This window comes from Hemibagrus wyckioides, linkage group LG12 (assembly GCF_019097595.1).
Source record: "Hemibagrus wyckioides isolate EC202008001 linkage group LG12, SWU_Hwy_1.0, whole genome shotgun sequence".
In the NCBI taxonomy this organism is placed as follows: Eukaryota; Metazoa; Chordata; class Actinopteri; order Siluriformes; family Bagridae; genus Hemibagrus; species Hemibagrus wyckioides.
In genome coordinates, this window is record NC_080721.1 from 3134856 (window position 1) to 3156231 (window position 21376).

General features: G+C 40.2%; 1 protein-coding gene across 1 annotated transcript; it reads left to right on the plus strand.

Annotated features, from left to right (window-relative positions):
- The first annotated feature begins 3799 nt into the window (after positions 1–3799).
- LOC131362444 (IgGFc-binding protein) lies at positions 3800–20176 on the plus strand. Its single transcript, XM_058404452.1, has 17 exons — positions 3800–5382; positions 5516–5563; positions 5719–6966; positions 7078–7331; positions 7452–8034; positions 8130–8752; positions 10142–10709; positions 10796–10998; positions 12158–12305; positions 13376–13629; positions 13715–14297; positions 15431–16053; positions 16145–16718; positions 17032–17234; positions 17960–18331; positions 18464–18720; positions 19989–20176. The coding sequence occupies exons 2-17, from the start codon at positions 5518–5520 to the stop codon at positions 19996–19998; spliced, it is 6549 nt and encodes a 2182-aa protein (XP_058260435.1). The 5' UTR covers positions 3800–5382; positions 5516–5517; the 3' UTR covers positions 19999–20176.
- Positions 20177–21376: the final 1200 nt, after the last annotated feature.

Below are 21376 nucleotides of genomic sequence, written 5' to 3' on the forward strand. Positions count from 1 at the left end.
ATGACCCCACAGAACCTGCTGTTTTAGAGATGCACTGACCCAGTTGTCCAGCCGTCATAATTTAGCCCTCAGCTCCTTATGCTTAGGCCCATTTTATCCTGCTTTTATCAAAGCAGCTTTGAAAATATACTGTATATATCAGCATTTAGATCAGTTGACTTACAGACATATGTACTTGTTAGATTATTTAGTTTGTTATTCTAAAGAGGAAACCACACATACACTTTGCATTGCACTTGGTGATGTAAGGCTCGGGTTCAGCTGCTCAGCCATTAAAACCTGTTCCATGAAGCTCTCTACGCACTGTTCTTGAGCTAATCTGAAGGCCACACCAAGTTTGGAGGTCTGTAGCTATTGACTCTGCAGAAAGTTGGCGACTTCTGTGCACCTCAGCATGCGCTGACCCCGCTCTGTGATTTTACGTGGCCTAGCACTTCGTCTCTAAGTTGCTGTTGTTCCCAGTTGCTTCCACTTTGTTATAATACCACTAACAGTTGACCATGGAATATTTAGTAGTGAGGAAATTTCACAAATGGACTTATTGCACAGGTGGAAACCTATTACAGTACCACGCTGGAATTCACTGAGCTCCTGAGAGCGACCCGTTCTTTTCACAGATGTTTATAGAAGCAGTCTGTATGCCTAGGTGCTGGATTTTATACACCTGTGGCCATGGAAGTGATTGGAACACCTGAATTTGGAAGGGTTGTCCCAAAACTGTCTTTACAGTGGAATTTTTTTCTTTGAATATCCATGCTGAGGAATTTGGGGTCAGAGCACAGGGGCAACTATGATACAGCACCCATGGAGCAGAGAGGGTTAAAGGCCTTGTTTAATTGCCCAACAGTGGCAGCTTGGGGCTTGAACCCCAACATTCTGGTCAACACCCAAGACCCTTAACCACTTGAACCACGACTGTCCCCTAAAACACCTATACATCACTCATCACTGTTAGCTGGGTAGCTTGTTGCTAACAAAAGAAGAAGATATTCATGCTTTTCCTACTTTGTAGCTAGAAACACCTATGAGTTTGACGGTCAGGTGTCTACAAACCTTTGTCCATATAGTGTAGATGCTGCACCAGAACGTAAAACAACTAAACACCCCTTTTGTTCAGTTTTGAAGGAATTTGTGCTAAGGTACACTGAAGCTGTTCTGAGGCCTGCTGCTCAAAGCGAGTTAAACAAACTTGTAGCAGAGTTTTGAAATGACAAACCCCAGAGTTGATGGGTTTCATGATACGCGTTATCAACTTTCAAGCTGAAGTTTAACTCTGAATCAATGATTACTTATCGTGCATGTGTGCATAAAGGCCACATTAGCAAACAGCCAACAGCGTTCTATATGGGAAAAAAGCAGGTGTGCATTTCAATTTCTTGACTAACAATAAACATAAAAAGACACAAGCTGAGATAGTTGGTCTATTGTTTCTCAAATATGGTGTGGTGAAACGGTTCATATTCCCCATCCATCATGTAGCATGGCACTAGTGCTTGAGAAAGCATCTTACTACAGAGAGCTCAGGATGCTGGAATGCTTTTCTATTCTTATTCCTCATTCCTTCTTATGTGACTCCATCGATACAGACGTGTGCGCTATGACTGAATGTTTTAAACATTCTAATGGTGGCAGGTTTTCCTGCTAAACTGAGGAGAGGATTCTTTACATTCTTTAGTCCCAACAGAACCAAAGGCTTGCGTTCATCAGCAAAGAATCAAACTTACACAATAGTTCAGGTCACAATACTCTTATTGCTCAATAGCACCAGACTTAAACATGATCAAATATTTAAAACTTAGAAAAACATATGCCATTAAATATATATGATGCCAGATAAAGATTCTGATATTAGTCTAGTTTAATCATTTCATGTGTAGTGTCCACAAGGCTAAAATACAGAAAGTTTCTAGCACCCTTTTAACAAACACCTTTTTTTAAAAGAAAGCATTTTGTATATTTGTTGTTTTTGTTTACTAATATTTTTTCTCTTATTGTTTATTTTTTTATTATATTTATGTTGTTCAACATGACATTTTCTAGACGTATTAGAGAATATTGGGTGAGTTACAATCTTTTTCAAAAGAAAAATGTTTATATTTACACAGGGATATCTTAAAGATGCATTTTAATGGAAAATGGAATTTTAAGTATTAAATATATGGATTTTTTTTTTAAATTTAGCAAGCTTCCGGGTTTAGCGATACCCATGACTTCTCAAACCACCTTGGAACATTACCAAAATCTACAGAAAGTGCTTTGGCCATGGCTGTGGCCCCAGGATCAGCCACGGATTAACATTGTCCAAGGCCTAGTAAGAACTTCTTGAGTCTAGCTGCATGGTAGAAAAGATTTTTTTCACTCATAAAGATGTAAATGGTTCAGTAAGCTCTTCTGTTTAGGACACGCATAGTGACAATCCAATCCAATCCAATCCAAGGTAGGAATTGTTCTGGGATAGTTTATGTTAACATTCTAACACATTTTAGGCACACTGCATAACTGATAGTAGTTACTAGGCTTTACTATCTTGTTAATTGGTGATCTAAAGTTCATGAGAGCCCAGGTGCGTGTCAAGCTTTTGTCCAGGCTTGGCAGGGCAGCGATATCACAACGCAGAATATATAGACATAGTATTTTTGAAGTGGGTGTGTTACGGATAATTCAATAAAGGAGATTATATTTTCATATACTGATACTGCAATCAAGTACCACTTAATTTATATCCTGGTAGTTTAAGGGAGGAGACTATGGAGAAAAAGTCCCATGGTGACGAATAGTGTACCCACGTAAATACATACAATAGCTAGAGGGTGAAAAAATGCTAACAGAATTGCATAACTGCATTGACAGACATGTTAGTACAAATAATCTCAAGACCAGAGAATTCCTTTACAATGGATTATTATGAAATATTCTGATATTATTATGAAATAATAGCTTGGCTCAAGCTTTTTTTAATGGTCAGAGGTAGTACTTTAACAATTCTTTACTTATTCAGATGGAAAGCTAGACAAAGTTCAAACAATTATATATATATATATATATATGTGACGTTGCTGTGGTGCTTTTTTATGCTAGATGTATGTCGCATAAATTCTGATATTATGATAAAATATTAGATTTACTAAACATATAAACATTATTAGTTTGACCAAAAGGGCCAAATTGTGATGGCTAGCCCACTGGATCAGAGCATCTCCAAAACTGCAGCTCTTGTGGGGTGTTCCCGGTCTGCAGTGGTCAGTATCTATCAAAAGTGGTCCAAGGAAGGAACAGTGGTGAACCAGCGACAGGGTCATGGATGGTCAAAGCTCATTGATGCACGTGCGGAGTGAAGGCTGACCCGTGTGATCCGATCCAACAGACGAGCTACTGTTGCTCAAACTGCTGAAGAAGTTAATGCTGGTTCTGATAGAAAGGGGTCAGAATAAACAGTGCAGGACGGGTCAGGGCTGTTTTGGCAGGACCAGCAGAATATTAGGCAGGTGGTCATAATGTTATGCTTAGTTGGTGTATCATCTTTATATACTTATATGTCTTTATACACTTATCTTTAACACTTTTAGCCCCTCTTGTCTCTTGATAGTATACAGTTATAGAAGAGAAATGATTTATAATCACACCATTGGGGTCTCACCTGAAAGAGGATGGCTTCCATTTTGAGTTTGGTTCTCCTGAAAGTTTCTTCCTTGTGTCGAGAGTTTTCCCTTTGCCACCTTCACCTCTAGCTTGTTCATTAGGGACAAATTTACATTTTAAATCCAGAATTCTGTAAAGCTGCTTTGTGACAGTGTCCATTAAAAGAGTTAAAATAAACTAAATTGAATTGAACTGAATCGAGTGTCACAGAGGGGCAGCATGGTGGCTTAGTGGTTAGCACTGTTGCCTCACAGCAAGAAGGTCCTGGATTCCAGGGGCCTTCCTGTGTGGGTGTACTCTGGTTTTCTCCCACAGTCCAAAAACATGTACATTAGGTTGATTAATAATTCTAAATTGCCCATAGGAGTGAGTGTGTGTGGTTGTCTGTCTATATGTGTGGCCCTGTGATGGACTGGTGACCTGTCCAGGGTGTACCCCTGCCTTTCGCCCAGTGTGTGCTTGGATAGGCTCCAGCAGATCCCTGTGACCCTAATTAGGAATAAAGCGGTTATATAGATTGATGGAGTGTCTCAGATTCTCCAGAATGCCTAGAAATAACGGTTTCCTTCTTCAAAAAGTGAGGCACACTAATATGCCATATATGGACTTTGTTCGTTACTATTTACATCTCTTATATTACATTTTCTTTCACCAAGGAATTTGGTAGCTTAGCGGTTAAGCCATTGGGCAACTGCTCAGAAGATTGCAGGTTTGAATCCCAGGTTCATCAAGCTACCACTGCTGGGCCTCTGAGCTTGAGAACCCTTAACCATCAATTGCTCAGTTGTATAAAATGAGATAAACTTTAAGTCACTCTGCATAAGAGAGTCTGTTTTGAAGGAATCTTTGATTTACATCCTATATCATCACCTCTCATCCTATAAAACCATTAAGATAGTGGATGGTTTTTGAATGATCTACTGGACACCACCTGCATAACAAGCTTTGTGGGACAAAATTACTGTCAATTACTTTTTATTCAAGGAAAAGAGCAGTAAAATATGGCCATGCATGTCTTTTCAAGACGCACAAAATATAACACGGAGGTTGGGGAAAATGTTCGGCTCGGTGTTTCGACCCCTTCTCACAAATTCATTAATGAGAAATATAATTTTCGTAGAATTTTCTTATAAGATCACACTGGATGTCGTGTAAAATCATGATTTGAGGAACTGTACAACTGTACAATGTCTGCATTAACATAAATAATAATAACAATAACAATAATAATTTGCTTTCAATCATAAAAAAATGGTTACAGGTTTTAAGTACCTTGGCACGGATTCACACGAATTCTGAAAAGAATGAAGTGATATCTGATAGACTGTTTCAAATGGAGTGTACGTGTGACACAATTATTGTTTAATATATATAAATTACCTTATCATAACAAAATATTGACATTGGCAACAAAGTAGTGCTGGTTTATTGCAAAATTAATGATGACTTTATTTTAGCTGGAGGAGGTATGAGATAGCACAGGTGTGACCAGTGTAGCCACCGCCTATGTTATCTCAGGCTTTCTGTTAGCATGACAATAAGGTGATTGGTTAGCTTTTTAACTAATCACTCTGTCATCTACAAACACTTCATTTATTAAGCATGGTTTAGCTCCACACATAAACACTTCTGCAGCACTAAAAGCAGCGCTGATTGGCTGCTGTAGAGGTGGAGGAGAGAATTTAATACACAAAAACCCAGAACTCAACTTCAGACTTCAGAAGTGTCACAGCCCTGACACAGGTAAGACACGGTGCTATTAATGACTGACTTAAAATGGACAAAAGTTGATGCATTCCAAAAGCATTTATTTAATCTATATCTTTAGTAGTAGTTGCTTGTCTGAAAATGAATTTTATTTGCTCTTTTTCTGTAGAAATGGAGTTGAAAGTTCTCCATATTTTTGTCGCGACCCTGCTCTGTGGTAAGACTCCAGAATTGAACGATATATTGCCTTAAATAAAGTGCTAATTTGTTTGAAACTGTATGATTAATAAATATCATTTAAATTTTTTTTAATTGATATAGATTAACTGTTATGGACGTACATAAAACTGTTGTATTATTCAAATATTTTAGGGCTATGTGCTGCTGGGCCTGCAGGGAAGGAGTTTGCACTTTCCTTTATGCAGAATTATCAGTATACTGGTGTGCCACGTTTCACTGTAGATGTCTCAAGCCCCCCAACTTCTCTCTTAAGCACAAAGGTGAAAGTAACCGCCCTGGGAAATGTCTATGAGGCTACTCTTCAACCTGGAAGTGGCAAGTCTTTCCTGCTTCCTGATGGGGTAGAGATGCTTGGAAGCTCACAAAACAGACAGACTGTCCAGGTAGAAGCTGATCAGGACGTTCTGGTGTTGTCACTAAACTATAAGCCCTTCACAGCCGACACTTCGGTGATCTACCCTATCAAAGACTGGGGGACGGAGTATTACCTCTATACTCCACAGATGGGTCCGGCTGATCAGTATAAAGAGTTCTCCATCACGAATCAAGGTGTACAGAACAGCGTGGCGATTCTGTTCAACGGCTTGGTGACGTTCGCGGGGCAGCAATACACACGAGGTAGCACACTTGTCATTGATCTGCAACCGTTTGAAAGTGTGCAAATCCAAAGTGCAGAAGATCTGACTGGCTCCAAAGTATCTGCCAAGCAACCAGTGGCAGTCTTCACAGGACACAGCTGTACCTGGTATTTTACAGATTGTAATCATGTGTATGAACAACTGCTTCCCGTAAGTAGCTGGGGACAAGAGTTTATAGTGGCAACTCTTGCATACAAATTACCCTCATCCAGATTCGATACAGTAATCATTCAGGCCTCTGAGAACACTGAAATCCAAATAACTACTCAAGACGGCGGAGCTTCACCAAAACAAATGGTGGCTGGAGAAACACTCTATGTCAACCTTCCATATCCAAACTCTCTGCACTTAATTGCTGATAAAGGGGTTCAAGTGCTATATCAATTTAATGGTGGAATCACAGAAAAGGGACAAACAAATGACCCCTTCCTCATCACCGTCCTGCCTGTAGACCGCTTTAGCACCTCATATACATTAGATAGTCAAGAAGGCTTTACCAATGAAGTTATTATTATAGCACAGACCAAACACTTGGGACAACTGACACTAGATAATAAACCACTATCGACTGACCTTCAGTGGACTCAAGCAGGGGAAAGTGAATACTCATGGACACAGCTAAGTTATGCTGAAGGAACCGGCTTCCATCAAGTCTCCCATCCAAACTCACCTTTCGCTATCTACAGCTTTGGTGCATCACCCGAAAATGGATATGGATCTCCTGCCCCGGCTAATCCTCCAGGTAAGACAAAATATATAATTATGAATAAAGTTACAGAAGGTTTTTTCACAGAATGCAGTAAATGAATTATAGGATACCTAGGAAGAACCTATTTTCCAAAATTCATTTCAGCTAAAGTTGGTGTCTGCTGGGTCATGGGCGATCCACATTACCGTACATTTGATGGCAGTTACTACAACTTTATGGGCAACTGTACGTATATAATGGCCAAGAACTGTGAAGTGGACAGTTTTCACCCTGCTTTTGAAATCCAAACTGAGAATCAACGCCTTGGCAGTGCCAAAGCCACCTCTGTCAACAAAATCATGGTCAGTGTCTACGGTATAAACATCACAATTGTCCGCCATGAGACTGGGATCGTACGAGTAAGTATACTCTATAAAAATATGTTACCTAGGGGAAGGGTTATCATTATATGTCACAATTGTAAAGTATAACTGCACTAGCAGTTCATATCATGATGTTCATTTTCTAACTTTCTTCAGATTAGTGATTCACTCTGGTACCTTCCAATCTCCCTGGACAATGGCAAAGTGACACTTCAGCAAAGTGGCCTGTCAGTTATTATCACAACAGACTTTGGACTGTCAGTGCAGTATGACTGGGATCAATATATGGTGGTGAATATACCAGGGAGCTTCATGGGAAGAATGTGTGGCATGTGTGGAAACTTCAATGGAAAGAAGGAAGATGACCTTACTACTCCTAGTGGCAGTGTAGCAAGCAATATTCCACAACTGGGAAAGAGCTGGAGAGTACCAGGTTTGCCAGGAGATGCCTACTGCACTGATGATTGTGTGGGTGCGTGTGAGAGCTGTCAAGGAGAACCATGGTATGAACGTTGGGCTGCAAAGGCTTTCTGTCACATGACCACCGTTCTTACTGACGGTCCATTCCGAGATTGCAACTCTGTCATCGATTCCAAGATTTTCTATGAAAATTGCCTCTTCGACTACTGCATGGGAAAAGGATATAAAAACTTCCTCTGTAAGACGGCAGAGATTTATACAGACGCTTGTCAGAGAGCTGGCATCCATGTATATAACTGGAGACACCTCATTGGCTGCTGTAAGTATAGATTATATTATAAATTATAGAATATCAGAGCATAATGTTTCTAATGTTTACTTTATATCTTTATATACTGGTATATATCTTCTCAGCTAACCCTAACTGCCCGGCTAACAGCCACTTTGAGTCCTGTGCCTGTCCTGCTACCTGTGAGAATCCCACTCCTTCTGCTTCATGTAAAGCAAACTGTGTAGAAGCTTGCACTTGTAATGAGGGATACCTGTGGAGTGGAAACAAGTGTGTTCCCAAGAATCAGTGTGGCTGTATGTACAAAAGTGGAGGTGATGAGCATTACCTACAGGCTGGAGAATCCATCTGGGCTGATGACAAGTGCAGCAAAAACTGCACCTGCAACCCAACAAACGGTCAAGTTGTATGTGAAAACAGCGGCTGCCCTGGTGGAACTGAATGCAGTGTGGTCAATGGAATCAGAGGCTGCCATCCTGTACATCAAGCCACCTGTAATATCTACGGAGATCCTCACTACAACACATTTGACAACAGCACCTTCAGCTTCCAGGGCACTTGTACGTACACTGCCGCTGAGGGCTGCCATCTGGAGGGAACAAAACTCACACCGTTTGCAGTAATAGTAGAAAATGCAAAGTGGAATGAGATCCAAGTCAGTCCAAATGTCTCTATGGCCAAGATGGTGATTGTCCAAGTGTACGGCATGACATTAATGCTGCAAAGGAATCAACTGCATCAGATAATGGTTAGTACAATACAACTGTGTGCTATATAATGTCAACTATACCTATATACTGTATTTAACAAACACAGTAAGCAAACTTACTGATTCATATTTTCTACAACTAACTTGAACATAATTAAAAACATAAAACATAACTTAAAACATAATTCACTCAGTTGTAGTTAGTCAGTACATGGGTAAAAGCTATATCCTAGACAATTTGTAGTAAAACATTGTTTTTCCAGCAAAATACACATGCTTTATATCATAAATTATCATTTTATAATTTTAATTCTATTTTAAAATACTGAAAATGATGTACCAGTCCAATACCACATGTAAGTATCAGGGGTATGATATCCTAAAATACTGGATTGTTATTAGATCAGGTTTATTATATCTTCTGATCCATTCCACTAAGCCTTCCACTAAGCCTCCTTATTGTCGTGGCCTGGGTTCAATTCCTGGGCAGGGCACTAACCCAGCCACTGAAGAGTTAACTCAGTGCCGATCCCAAGCCTGGATTAAATGGGAGGGTTGCACCAGGAAGGGTTGCGTAAAACCCGTGCCAAAACAAAACATGCGGACCGAATGATCCACTGTGGCGACCATGAATGGGGAGCAACATCCATTCCACTGACGTTATGTTGAATTAACACAGCACAGATCATGCATCAGAACACAGATGTTGTGCAGATGCTGATGTTTTGCATAGCTTGTCATCAGATACTTCCAGACTGCAGGCTTAGCACTCAGTATCAATTCAGTATCAGGAATAGATTCTTATACTCAGATCTCTGAAACATAAAACTGAAGTATGATGAAGGTAGAATTTGGATGATAACTTGTTTGTTATTATGTTTTGAAGAGTCAGTTAGTGGGAAATGGGGTGAATATATCAAGCAGGAGGTAAACTAGAGGTCTGGCAAAAACTATACCTGTCTAGTCCTGGTCATGTTTTGCTTTTCTGTAATGATTAGTCATGTTAGTCAAGTTAGGCCTCCTGGTGGTGCAGTGGCAGGATCCCGCAATCTTATTGCTGCGGCCCGGGTTCGATTCCTGGGCAGGGTGCTAACCCAGCCACTGAAGAGATAACTTGCAGTGATGGTCCCAAGCCCAGATTAAATGGGAGGGTTGCATCAGGAAAGGAATCTGGTGTAAAACCTGTGCCAAATCGAAACATGCGGACCAAATGATCCACTGTGGTGACCCTGAACAGGGAGCAGCCAAAAGAAGAAGAAGAAGAACAACAACAGTCATATTAGCCAAGTTAACTTGAATATCCAGGTAGTCGTACCACCTTTGTAAAGAACTCCACTGCAGGAATTGTGGTTAGTTAGTTGTCTCTAGGTCTTGCCAATATAATAACCAAATCCAGAATTTTTCACTTATTTAATTTTATATTTTTAGGTTAATGGAATCTTGACCAACATTCCTGCAAGTCTGGATAACGGAAAAGTAACGGTCCAGCAAGAAGGCCATCAAAACGTAATACTAACAAACTTTGGCCTGAAAGTCACCTTCAATATGATTTACCATGTCAGCATAACAGTCCCAAGCAGCTATTCAGGAAAGACCTGTGGCTTGTGTGGAAACTTTGACAGTAATAAGAACAACGAGTACCTGTTACCAAACGGCAAGGAAACAAAAGATCTGAAAACGTTTGTAGCTGCATGGAAAGTAGCTGTTCCTGGTGTTGTGTGTGACGATGGCTGCATTGGGGATTTCTGTCCAAAGTGTCCTGAAGATAAGAAAATTACCTTTGAAAAGGACTGTAGTATTATCACCAACCCCGAAGGTCCATTCGCTGCTTGTCACGGTGTCATTAACCCTGAATCCTACCTCAAAGATTGTGCCTTTGATGTCTGCATGGGTGACGGAAATCGAAAGATGCTCTGTCAAGACATTGCTGCATACATGAGTGCCTGTCAGGAAGCAGGCGTTAACGTTAAAAACTGGAGGACACCAACATTTTGTCGTAAGTATATGGCAAGCTTGTAGGAAGTGATTAGGAGCAAAATAACAACATTTTTTGTGACCACTCCTTGTGCTCAATCCTTGCAGCCTTTACCTGTCCTGAGAACAGCGTCTATGATATCTGTACAAAGCCGTGCGACGCAGCTTGTCCTGGCCTTTCTGAGATAATGAAGTGTGATGTAAAGAGCTGTGCGGAAGGCTGTATGTGTAACGCTGGATTCTTTAACAATGGGACTGGCTGTGTTACAGCAGGTCAGTGTAGTTGTTATGAGAATGGACACACCTATAAGGTAAGTCATATCTCCTGCTTATTGCTGTTATAATAACCTCCTCTTTCTTAGAAGGTTTACACTCGATTTTGGAGTGTGGATGTAATGAGGCCTGACCTTAATATTGACCTGTTTTTATGAAAGCATAAAAGTTTGATGTAGCTGATTCATGATAAATCATATCTCCTCTACATTATCTTTATCATATCGAGCTGACCGGTTTGTTATGAATCTGCTGGGACAATTCCCGGCATGACCACTAGAGGGGGCAGGTGCTGTCAGGTGTATTGCTACAGCTTTGGTTAATGTCATGTGGTTATGTCACGTCTTTTAACTTGTTTATCATTATTCCTAAAGTGTTGCCCTATCTTTACATTTTGTATCTGTCTTTGTTAAGCAATTGTCACGTTTTTATTGTTTATCAATGTTGTGCCTTTTGTTTCATGGACTGCTTCACGTCCACGCGTCGTGTTGTTAGCATCACTTTAAGTTAATAAAAACAAGGACTGTTTCATCCTGCACTTGGGTCTGGTTTCCAAAATGGTGCCACTTGGTTTGTTAGGAATGTTTGTCTGCTTTTTCACGCTTTGTTACATTTTTCACGCTTTTCTGCTTTTACGAATTGTTATGAATCTTTTGGCATGAAGACACAAAACTATAAGTCATAATGTGTCTCAAAAACTAACTAAATTAAAATTGTTGCAAAGAACATTGTAGTATAGTATAGGTATTTAATAGCGTTGTCATTTTTCACTGTAACTTCATCAACATTTGGTTAATTGGCTCACAACTATACATTAAGTTGTGTTTGTCACATATACATTACTGCACAGTGAAATTCTTTCTTCACATATCCCATCCTAGAAAGATTGGGGTCAGAGCACAGGGTCAGCCCTGATGCAGCGCAGGTTAGGGGCCTTGCTCAAGGGCGCAATAGTGGCAGCTTGGCAGTACTGGGGCTTGAACCCCTATCTTTGGGTCAACAACCCAGAGCCTTAACCACTTGAGCTACCACTGCCCGCTATTGTTTATATAGCGTCCATGCTACCCCATACGGTGGCCAGTTGCTTCTCCATACGGTCTCTGATAGTATTACATAAGCTTTTGTTAGATAGATAATACAAAAATGAATACCAAAACAAGAGAGTGGTAGTGATGCCGTGTTAAACCCCTCTTACAGATTAATGAGACTGTCATCATGGAATCATGCCAAGAAAGTTTGACTTGTCTTCCCTCTGGAAAAGTAATACATAAATCCATAGAATGCAGTTCTATTGAAGTGTGTGAAGTAAAGAATGGAGTTCGTGGCTGCTATCCTAAACCTAACGGTGAGTAGAAGCACTTTTTCTGGATTCCTGCTCTAAATTGTAAATTATCTACCTGTAAATACTTTACTGTAAAATGATTATGAATGTAAGAAGTAAAAACAAACTAGAATAGAGCTAGTAATAAATAAGTAAACAAGTGACAAGGCTTATCTCAGTGTCTGAACTTTATTAATTTTATACTCATTTCGTAAAATGAGTTTTACGTGGAGCAGATGAGGTCAGTTTATATTCTAAATCATGGGAGAACACACATAGTTTAATCATTTCTGCAAAATCATAAATTATAAAAATCTACAATTTCACCGCTTCAATTTCATATCTAGCGGCTTATTTATTCACCCAAATGAGGATGAGGTTCCCTTCTGAGCCTGGTTCCTCTCAAGGTTTCTTCCTCATATCATCTCACCACCGTGGCTTCAGGCTTCTCATTACGGATAAATCTTAGAGATAAATAGGAACGTTAAACTTTATCATTTTTCTTTTCTATGTTTCTATACTTCTGTAAAGCTACTTTGAGACAATCGTCCATTGTTAAATGAACTATACGAATAAATTTAATTGAATTTTAAAAAGAAAATGAGTTAAACTATGTGTACAAAACTGTCCGAAAAAATTATAGCATGTTCTGAAAGATTTTATATGTTGCTAAATTATACAAGTGGAAGCCATATTGTTAAATTAAATACAGTTTAATTTGCAATGCCAACAGACTAATGTTCACAAAACTAGTCAAAAATAAGAAAGGGTTCGAAAAACAAGACCCTAGAATTTTTTTTAGGTTTGAAAATACCACTAAATCAAGCCACACCCCCAACACATAGATAGATAGATAGATAGATAGATAGATAGATAGATAGATAGATAGATAGATAGATACTTTATTGATCCTGGATATAATTTAAGCATTGTCATGTTCAATTTCCCCAAAAATATGGACAATTTATGCATGTGCTTATATAAATGTCTACAGTAATATCTGTAGAAAATTTATGAAACTTTATAGATTTCATGGAATGAAAAAGTCATTTCCAATGTCTTAAAGTCTTCCTATTTTATAATTATTCCCCTAGCTTCACCAGGTATCTGCTGGGTCATGGGAGATCCACACTACCGTACTTTTGATGGCGAGTACTACAACTTCATGGGCAACTGTACATACATCATGGCTAAAAACTGCCAAGAAGACAAGGACCACCCAGCATTCGAAGTCCAGGCCATGAATAAACACACTGGAAGCTCAAAAGGCACCAGTGTCAGTCAAGTCATCATTCAAGTCTATGGTCAAACCATTACCATTGTCCAACATGAGAATGGGCTTGTCAGAGTGAGTTTAATTTATTTATTTTTTTTATCCTTAACCTGCTTTAGCAATTAGGAATTTCTAATGTTCATGTTTTTATACATTTTAGATCAGTGATTCACTCTGGTATCTTCCAATCTCCCTGGACAATGGCAAAGTGACTCTTCAGCAAAGCGGCCTGTCAGTCATCGTCAGCACAGACTTTGGACTGTCAGTGCAGTATGACTGGGATCAGTATTTGGTGGTGAAAATACCAGTTAGTTTTACAGGAAGGATGTGTGGCATGTGCGGGAACTTCAATGGAATTAAGGGCGATGACCTTACCACTCCTAGTGGCAGTGAGGCGGGCAGTATTGTCCAGCTGGGAAAGAGCTGGAGGGTACCAGGTGCTGTGGGTGAAGCCTATTGTACAGATGATTGTGTGGGTGCGTGTGAGAGCTGTCAGGGAGAATCATGGATCGAACGTTTAGCAGCAGAGTCCTTCTGTCACTTGGCCACCATTCTGACTGATGGTCCATTCCGGGATTGCAACTCTCTCATCAACCCCAAGGTTTTCTATGAAAATTGTCTGCAGGACTTCTGCATGGGAAAAGGTTTTAAGAATTTTCTGTGTAAAACAGCACAGATTTATACAGATGCTTGTCAGCGAGCTGGTGTTCGTGTGCACGACTGGAGACACCTCATTGGCTGTCGTGAGTATTATGATGTGTGTGTGTGTTTTCAGAAAACCCTTATGAATATAAAGCATTAATTAGGAATCTAAAATGTTTTACGCTTAGCGGTTAGCATGTTCGCCTCACACCTCCAGCGTCCTGGGTTTGAGTCTCGCTCCCGCTTACTGTGTGTGTGGAGTTTGCATGTTCTCTCCATACTTCGTGGGTTTCCTCCGGGTGCTCCGGTTTCCTCCCACAGTCCAAAGACATGCCACTAGGCTGATTGGAGTCTCTAAAATTGCCTGTAGTGTGTGATTGCGTGTGTGTGCCCTGTGATGGGTTGGCACTCCGTCCAGGGTGTATCCTGCCTTCATGCCCGATTATGCCTGAGATAGGCACAGGCTCCCCGTGACCCGAGGATAGATCGGATAAGCGGTACAGACAATGAAATGAAATGAAATAAAATGTTTTTCTTAGGAATATAAAATTTAACTGCACTTAATTTATATTTCCCTGAATAATTACAACTGCAGACCGTCTGCTATATCTCTTTTTGTATGTTTACAATTTTTGGAATCTGATATTTTTACCCCAAATTCTCTCAAGCTCTGTCATGTTGGATGGAGGCCATTATTGAACAGCATTTTTTCAAGTTTTATCATCGATCATCAAATGGATTGAAATCTGGGTTTCACCAGGTCACTCTAACACAACCAGGTTCTTGGTTTTGAACCATCTCAGAGTAACTTTAGCACTATGCTTACTGCCTGTTGGAAGATGAACCTCCATTCATCTTAAGTCTCTTAGATTGTAAAGGATTTATTCTAGAATGGTCCTTTATTTGGTTCCATCCATCTTGCCCTAAACCCTATCTAGTCCCTGTTAACGAAAAGCATTCAATCACATGATGCTTCCACCATCATGCTTCACTGTGAATTCTCAGAGTGACCAGCATGTACATTTATGGCATTTAGTAGACACCTTTTAAGTTAAGTGTGCAGTTAAGGGTTAAGGGCTTGTTTCCCATAATGCCTCTTCAATATTATGAGTTATTTTGTGTAGACTTGTAACATATACTCCCAAATAAGTCTACTACATTTCCTGTAAATATCTGTACACTGATTTTAAACAAGAATGTGTAGATTTACTGAATATCTTTTTTTTAAATCCAGCTAACCCTAACTGCCCTGCAAACAGTCACTTTGAGTCCTGTGCCTGTCCTGCTACCTGTGAGAATCCCACTCCTTCTGCTGCATGTAAAACAAACTGTGTAGAAGCTTGCACTTGTGATGAGGGATACCTGTGGAGTGGAAACAAGTGTGTTCCCAAGAATCAGTGTGGCTGTGTGTACAAAAGTGGAAGTGAGCAGCGTTACCTACAGGCTGGAGAATCCATCTGGGCTGATAACAACTGCAGCAAAAACTGCACCTGCAACCCAACAAACGGCAAAATTATTTGTGAAAATGCACATTGCCCAGTTGGAACAGCATGCAGTGTTCATGATGGGATCAGAGCCTGCCAACCAGTCTCTCAAGCCACCTGTAATATCTACGGAGATCCTCACTACAACACCTTCGATAACGGCACCTACAACTTCCAGGGCACTTGTACGTACACTGCGGCTAAGGGTTGCCACCTGGACGGAACAAAACTCATTCCGTTTTCAGTTGTAGTGGAGAATGAGAAATGGACTGAAATCCAAGCCACTCCTAATGTCTCCATGGCCAAGGTGGTCGTTGTGGAGGTCTACGGCTTGACCATAATCCTGAGAAGAAATCAGCTACATCAGGTCATGGTTAGTATTCTTTATAGCTTTTTTGGCCAACATTCTGTTTGTTCCATAATTACAAACCCAGGTTGTGTTAACTTACCTACTTTCATTTCAGGTTAATGGCATCTTAACTAATATACCTATAAGTCTTAATGAAGGCCAAGTGATAATCCAGCAGGTGGGCTACTACAATGTAATCATGACAAACTTTGGACTAAGAGTGGCCTATGACATGGTTTACCACGTTCTCATCACAGTCCCCAGCACTTACCTTGGAAAGACCTGTGGCATGTGTGGTAACTATAACGGTAATAAGAACGACGAGCTCCTGCTGCCAGATGGGAAAGCAGTAGAAAAATCAGATATAAAGACATTTGGAGCGGCTTGGAAAGTGGCTGTCCCCGGCGTCGTGTGTGATGACGGCTGCAGTGGTGATTACTGTCCAAAATGTGCAGAAGATCAGAAAGTTGTATTTGAAAAGGAATGCAGCATTATTACCGACCCTGAAGGACCATTCGCTGCATGTCACAAAGTAATTGACCCTCAATCCTACTACAGAGACTGTGTTTTTGACGTCTGTATGAGCGAGGGAGATCAGCATATGCTGTGCCACAGTGTCGCTGCGTACATGACTGCCTGTCAGGACTTTAAAATTCCTATTAAAAACTGGAGAACGTCAACATTTTGCCGTAAGTGTCAAATATATTTAGGAAGATGAGTTACAGGAGGGGTGAAGCTAACAAAAATGAACTGATTTGAAAAAGAAATGAATGTGAAGTAAACAGACATCATCATCATCATCATTATTATTATTATTACATGAAAGTCGGCCACACTTAAATGCAATCAAATTTGTCCCACCAAGATTGTTTATTGCTAACATTTTGACAAACTCAACTCAAATTTGACAATTTTTGTTACTTTAACCCGTCAAACCCTTAATATTAACATTTTTCTAAAGATTTCTAAACTAAACTAAACCCATATCCTTGTTCTCCGTAGCTCTGAAATGCCCTGAAAACAGCGTTTATGAAATCTGCGCAACAGGATGTGACACACCATGTCCTGGCCTCAGTGATGTCATGAAATGTAATATTCAGACCTGTGTGGAAGGCTGTAGGTGTAAACCTGGATTCTTCAGCAATGGCACAGGTTGTGTTAAAGAGGATCAGTGTAGCTGTTATGCGAACGGAGTCACTTTTAAGGTAAGTTAAAAATCTCTGTAGTTGAAAGAGAGCTGTATGATTAGGATTGAAAGTATAAGCAAGCACTTGGAGATGTGGCATTACTGCCTACGTTTGTTTGATTGACCAGTCATGACATACACCGACCAGGTATAACACTCTGAGCAGTGACCAGTGAAGTGAATAAGACTGATGATCTCCTCATCATGGCACCTGTTAGTGGGTGGGATATATTAGGCAGCAAGTGAACATATTAGGCAGCAAGTGAACATTTGTCCTCAAAGTTGATGTGTTAGAAGCAGGAAAAATGGACAAGAGTAAGGATTTGAGTGAGTTTGACCAAAAGGGCCAAATTATGGATCAGAGCATCTCCAAAACTGCAGCTCTTGTGGGGTGTTCCCGGTCTGCAGTGGTCAGTATCTATCAAAACTATCCTTTAAGTCCTGTATGTTGTGAGGTGGAGCCCATGGAGGCAACTTACAGGACTTAAAGGATCTGTTGCTAACATCTTGGTATCAGATACCACGGCACACCTTCAGGGATCTAGTGGAGTCCATGCCTCGATGGGTCAGGGCTGTTGTATGCCTGATCAGTGTATTTTAGAATGTTTATGAAAGAATGTTTATGGTCCTAAAAGTTTTTTTTTATATTTAATAAATATGACACAATTTATAATTAAATGAACAGATTTTCGTTAAATGATCAAGCATGATTTAATCATTTCTCAATTATCTATTTGTTTGCAGATTGGCGAGGTTGTTGTCCAAAAAGGTTGTCAAGAAAAACTGATATGTCAGAAGAATGGTATATTGAAATACGAAAGCATGAAATGTAAAGCTGATGAAATCTGTCAGGTAGAGAACGGTGTCACTGGATGTTACCCAAAACAGTGCAAGCTGGAGACCCCAGGGTCCTTCACCCTTTTCAATGGATCAACCTGGAGCATCCCATCTATGGGAGCCTATGACTTGGTGAACGTATGTGATGATATCGTTATAGGGATTTGGTTCCGTGTGGTGGCCGTGTTGCAAGAAAGAAACGGAGTCCTCACTACTGCAGCAGTTCATATCTTCTTTGAAAATGTTCTTGTCACCGTTACCAGCCAAAATGACATTTGGGTAAGCAACAAATCTTTCCAATCCATTCTGTTCACCATCCCACCAAACTACTGTATATCCCAGCCATTAAATAACAGAAATATTACTTCATAACTTGTCTTTTATCGTCCGTTTTCACTCTTAAACTTTCAGTTCAACGGCAAAAAGATGACCGTGCCTTCTCTGGAAATGAACGAGGTGATCGTTCAGGTCGTCGATCAGACAGTGATCATTGAGAAGAACTCTGCCATGAGATTGTCCTACAGTCAATCACAGGAGGTCATCATCACAGTGAGCAAAGGAATGGCTGATAAAGTTTGCGGTGCTTGTGGGAAATTAAGTGGCTCTATTTCCGGAGAAAGCGTCATGTTCTATATGGATCAGTACAGAGCTCCTGATTTTCCCACTTGGTGAGTATACTTTAAATTTGATCACTTTATTCTATGTTTCTTTGAGACAATGTCTATTAGTAAAAGCGCTATACAAATAAATTGAACTGAATTGAAAATATAAAGTACCTGCAAAATGCAAAGGCCAGAAGTAAAAATATATAAGCTTGAATATTGACTTGTTTTCATACTTAAAAGTAAATGTTACTCAAACTCTGCTCCTTTCTTTAGCAGATTTGTTTATAGCTGAAAGTTTGTAGACACCTGACCATCAAATCCATATATGTTGTATAGAAATAGTCTTAATGATCCTGCATTACAATGTCCCTTTGCTGGAAATGTAAAAGCCCAGACACTGTTCCAGCATGACAATGACCCTGTACAAGAGTGTCCTTAAGTCCTGACCTCAACCCCACTGAACACCTTTGGGATGAACTGGAACACCGACTGAACCCCAGACCTCCTCAACATCTGTGTCTGATCTCAATAATGCTCTTGTAGCTGAATGATCATTAATCCCCACAGACACAATCCGACATCTAGTGGAGAAGCTTCAGGGAAAGTTCTCCCCAATAGAACACCTTTGGGATGAATTAGAGTGGAGACTGCGAGCCAGGCTAAAAGTTTTGGGACGTCTGTCTTTACATGCACATGAATGTAATATGGAGTTGTCCCGCCCTTTGCAGCTATAACAGCTTCAGCTCTTCTGGGAAGGCTTTCCACAAGGTTTAGGAGTGTATTTATGGAAATTTCTGACCGTTCCTCTAGAAGAAGTGCTTTTGTGAGGTCAGGCACCTATGTTGGACGAGAAGGCCTGGCTGGCAGTCTCCGCTCTAATTCATCCCAGGTCACACCAAACTCGCTCATCCATGTCTTTATGGACCTTGCAGTCATGTTGGAACAGGAAGGGGTCATCCTCAAACTGGTCCCACAAAGCATGAAATTGTCCAAAATGTCTTGGTATGAAGCTGAAGCATTAAGAGTTCCTTTCACTGGAACTAAGGGGCCGAGCCCAGGCCCTGAATTCAATGATTTAGAGGAGTGTCCCAAAACTTTTGGCAAGATACCAAGAGTATATATCTTAGGCATATTACAGTATAAATCTCATTTTTCGGTGGATTGTTCATGTAAATGATGTCATGGTCTTTTTTGATCTCTTCACATTTTTCTTTCCATTATACTTAAAATTTGTGTTATATATAAAAACTGAAGTATAACAGGTTATATTACATCTAATGTGACAACTGCTTGGGAAACAAACTATAATAACTCTTTTGTTTGTATTTCAGCATTTCATGATGAGGAAAGAACTGCTTAAAGACTCTGGAGGCTGACTCTAGAGTCTCCAAAGACTCTGGAGCATCAATCAAACAAAAAATCTCTGATAATATACCACATGATTTCTTACATGATTCTCTGAAATGATAAATTATATATATATAATATTCTCTGAAATTGTGACTCAAAATCAAATAAATGAAAGCACATTGCAATATGACATGCTTTTCTTGTCCTGTTTCTAAATCTGTGAACAAAGGTGTGTGTGTTTTGGGGTGTGTGAAAAAAATAACATGGGGTGAATAAACATGACGATCAATCTATAACATCAACACAGAAACTTATGGTTAGACAGTGCATGAACAAATAAACATAAAAAACCTTAAACAAACGAGCAAACAAACAAACAAACATGCTGACATACAAACAATGACTGACCAAGACAGGTACAAAAGGGCTCCTATATACAGGGCAAAACATTAGGGCTAATGGGTAACAGGTGATATGGCAGGAAATCAGAACAATGGGATGGGCATGGCACAAAGTACATGGGGAAAACACACAACGAAGCAGGCTCTGGCGATTCACCTGGCAGCACCCCCTCCAGTGCTCTGGCAGGGAACTGTAAATTGTGAGGTGGGGCCTCAGTGGGCTTAAAGGATACTTACAGGACTTAAAGGATATTTGATAGATACTGACCACTGCAGACTGGGAACACTCCACAAGAGCTGCAGTTTTGGAGATGCTCTGATCCAGTGGTCTAGCCATCACAATTTGGCCCTTTTGGTCAAACTCGCTGAAATCCTTACGCTTGTCCATTTTTCCTCCTTCTAACATCAACTTTGAGAACAAAATGTTCAATTGCTGCCTAATATATCCCACTCACTAACAGGTGCCATGATGAGGAGATCATTAGTGTTATTCACTTCACCGGTCACTGTTCATGATGTTATGAGTGATTGGTGTAACATCAGTATTTACATCACAGTACACGTGTGCAAACTGGCAGTAGATAATAAATATGAAGAAGCTTGAATCTAGAAAATAGTGTTCACCTGTCACTCACAGGTAAGCTGCTCTACTGTGATCATTGTCCATGATGGAGAGCAGTTTGTTCAGTGACCTCCTGTTCCTCACTGACTCAAACATCTCCAGTTTGTGTAGGGAAGAAGCTCTTCCTCAGTCTGTTTGTACAGGGACCCCCCCCGATGTCAGGAGGTTAAATAGTCCATGATTAGAGGTGTCTTTGATAATGACTTTTGCCCTCTGCAGACAGTGTTTATTGTAAATGCTATGGATGGTGGGAAGCAGGGTACCAATGATTCATTGTGCAGATGCCATACCAGGCTGAGATGCAGTTTGTGATGATGCTCGCAATGGTAGAGCGGTAAAAGTTGTC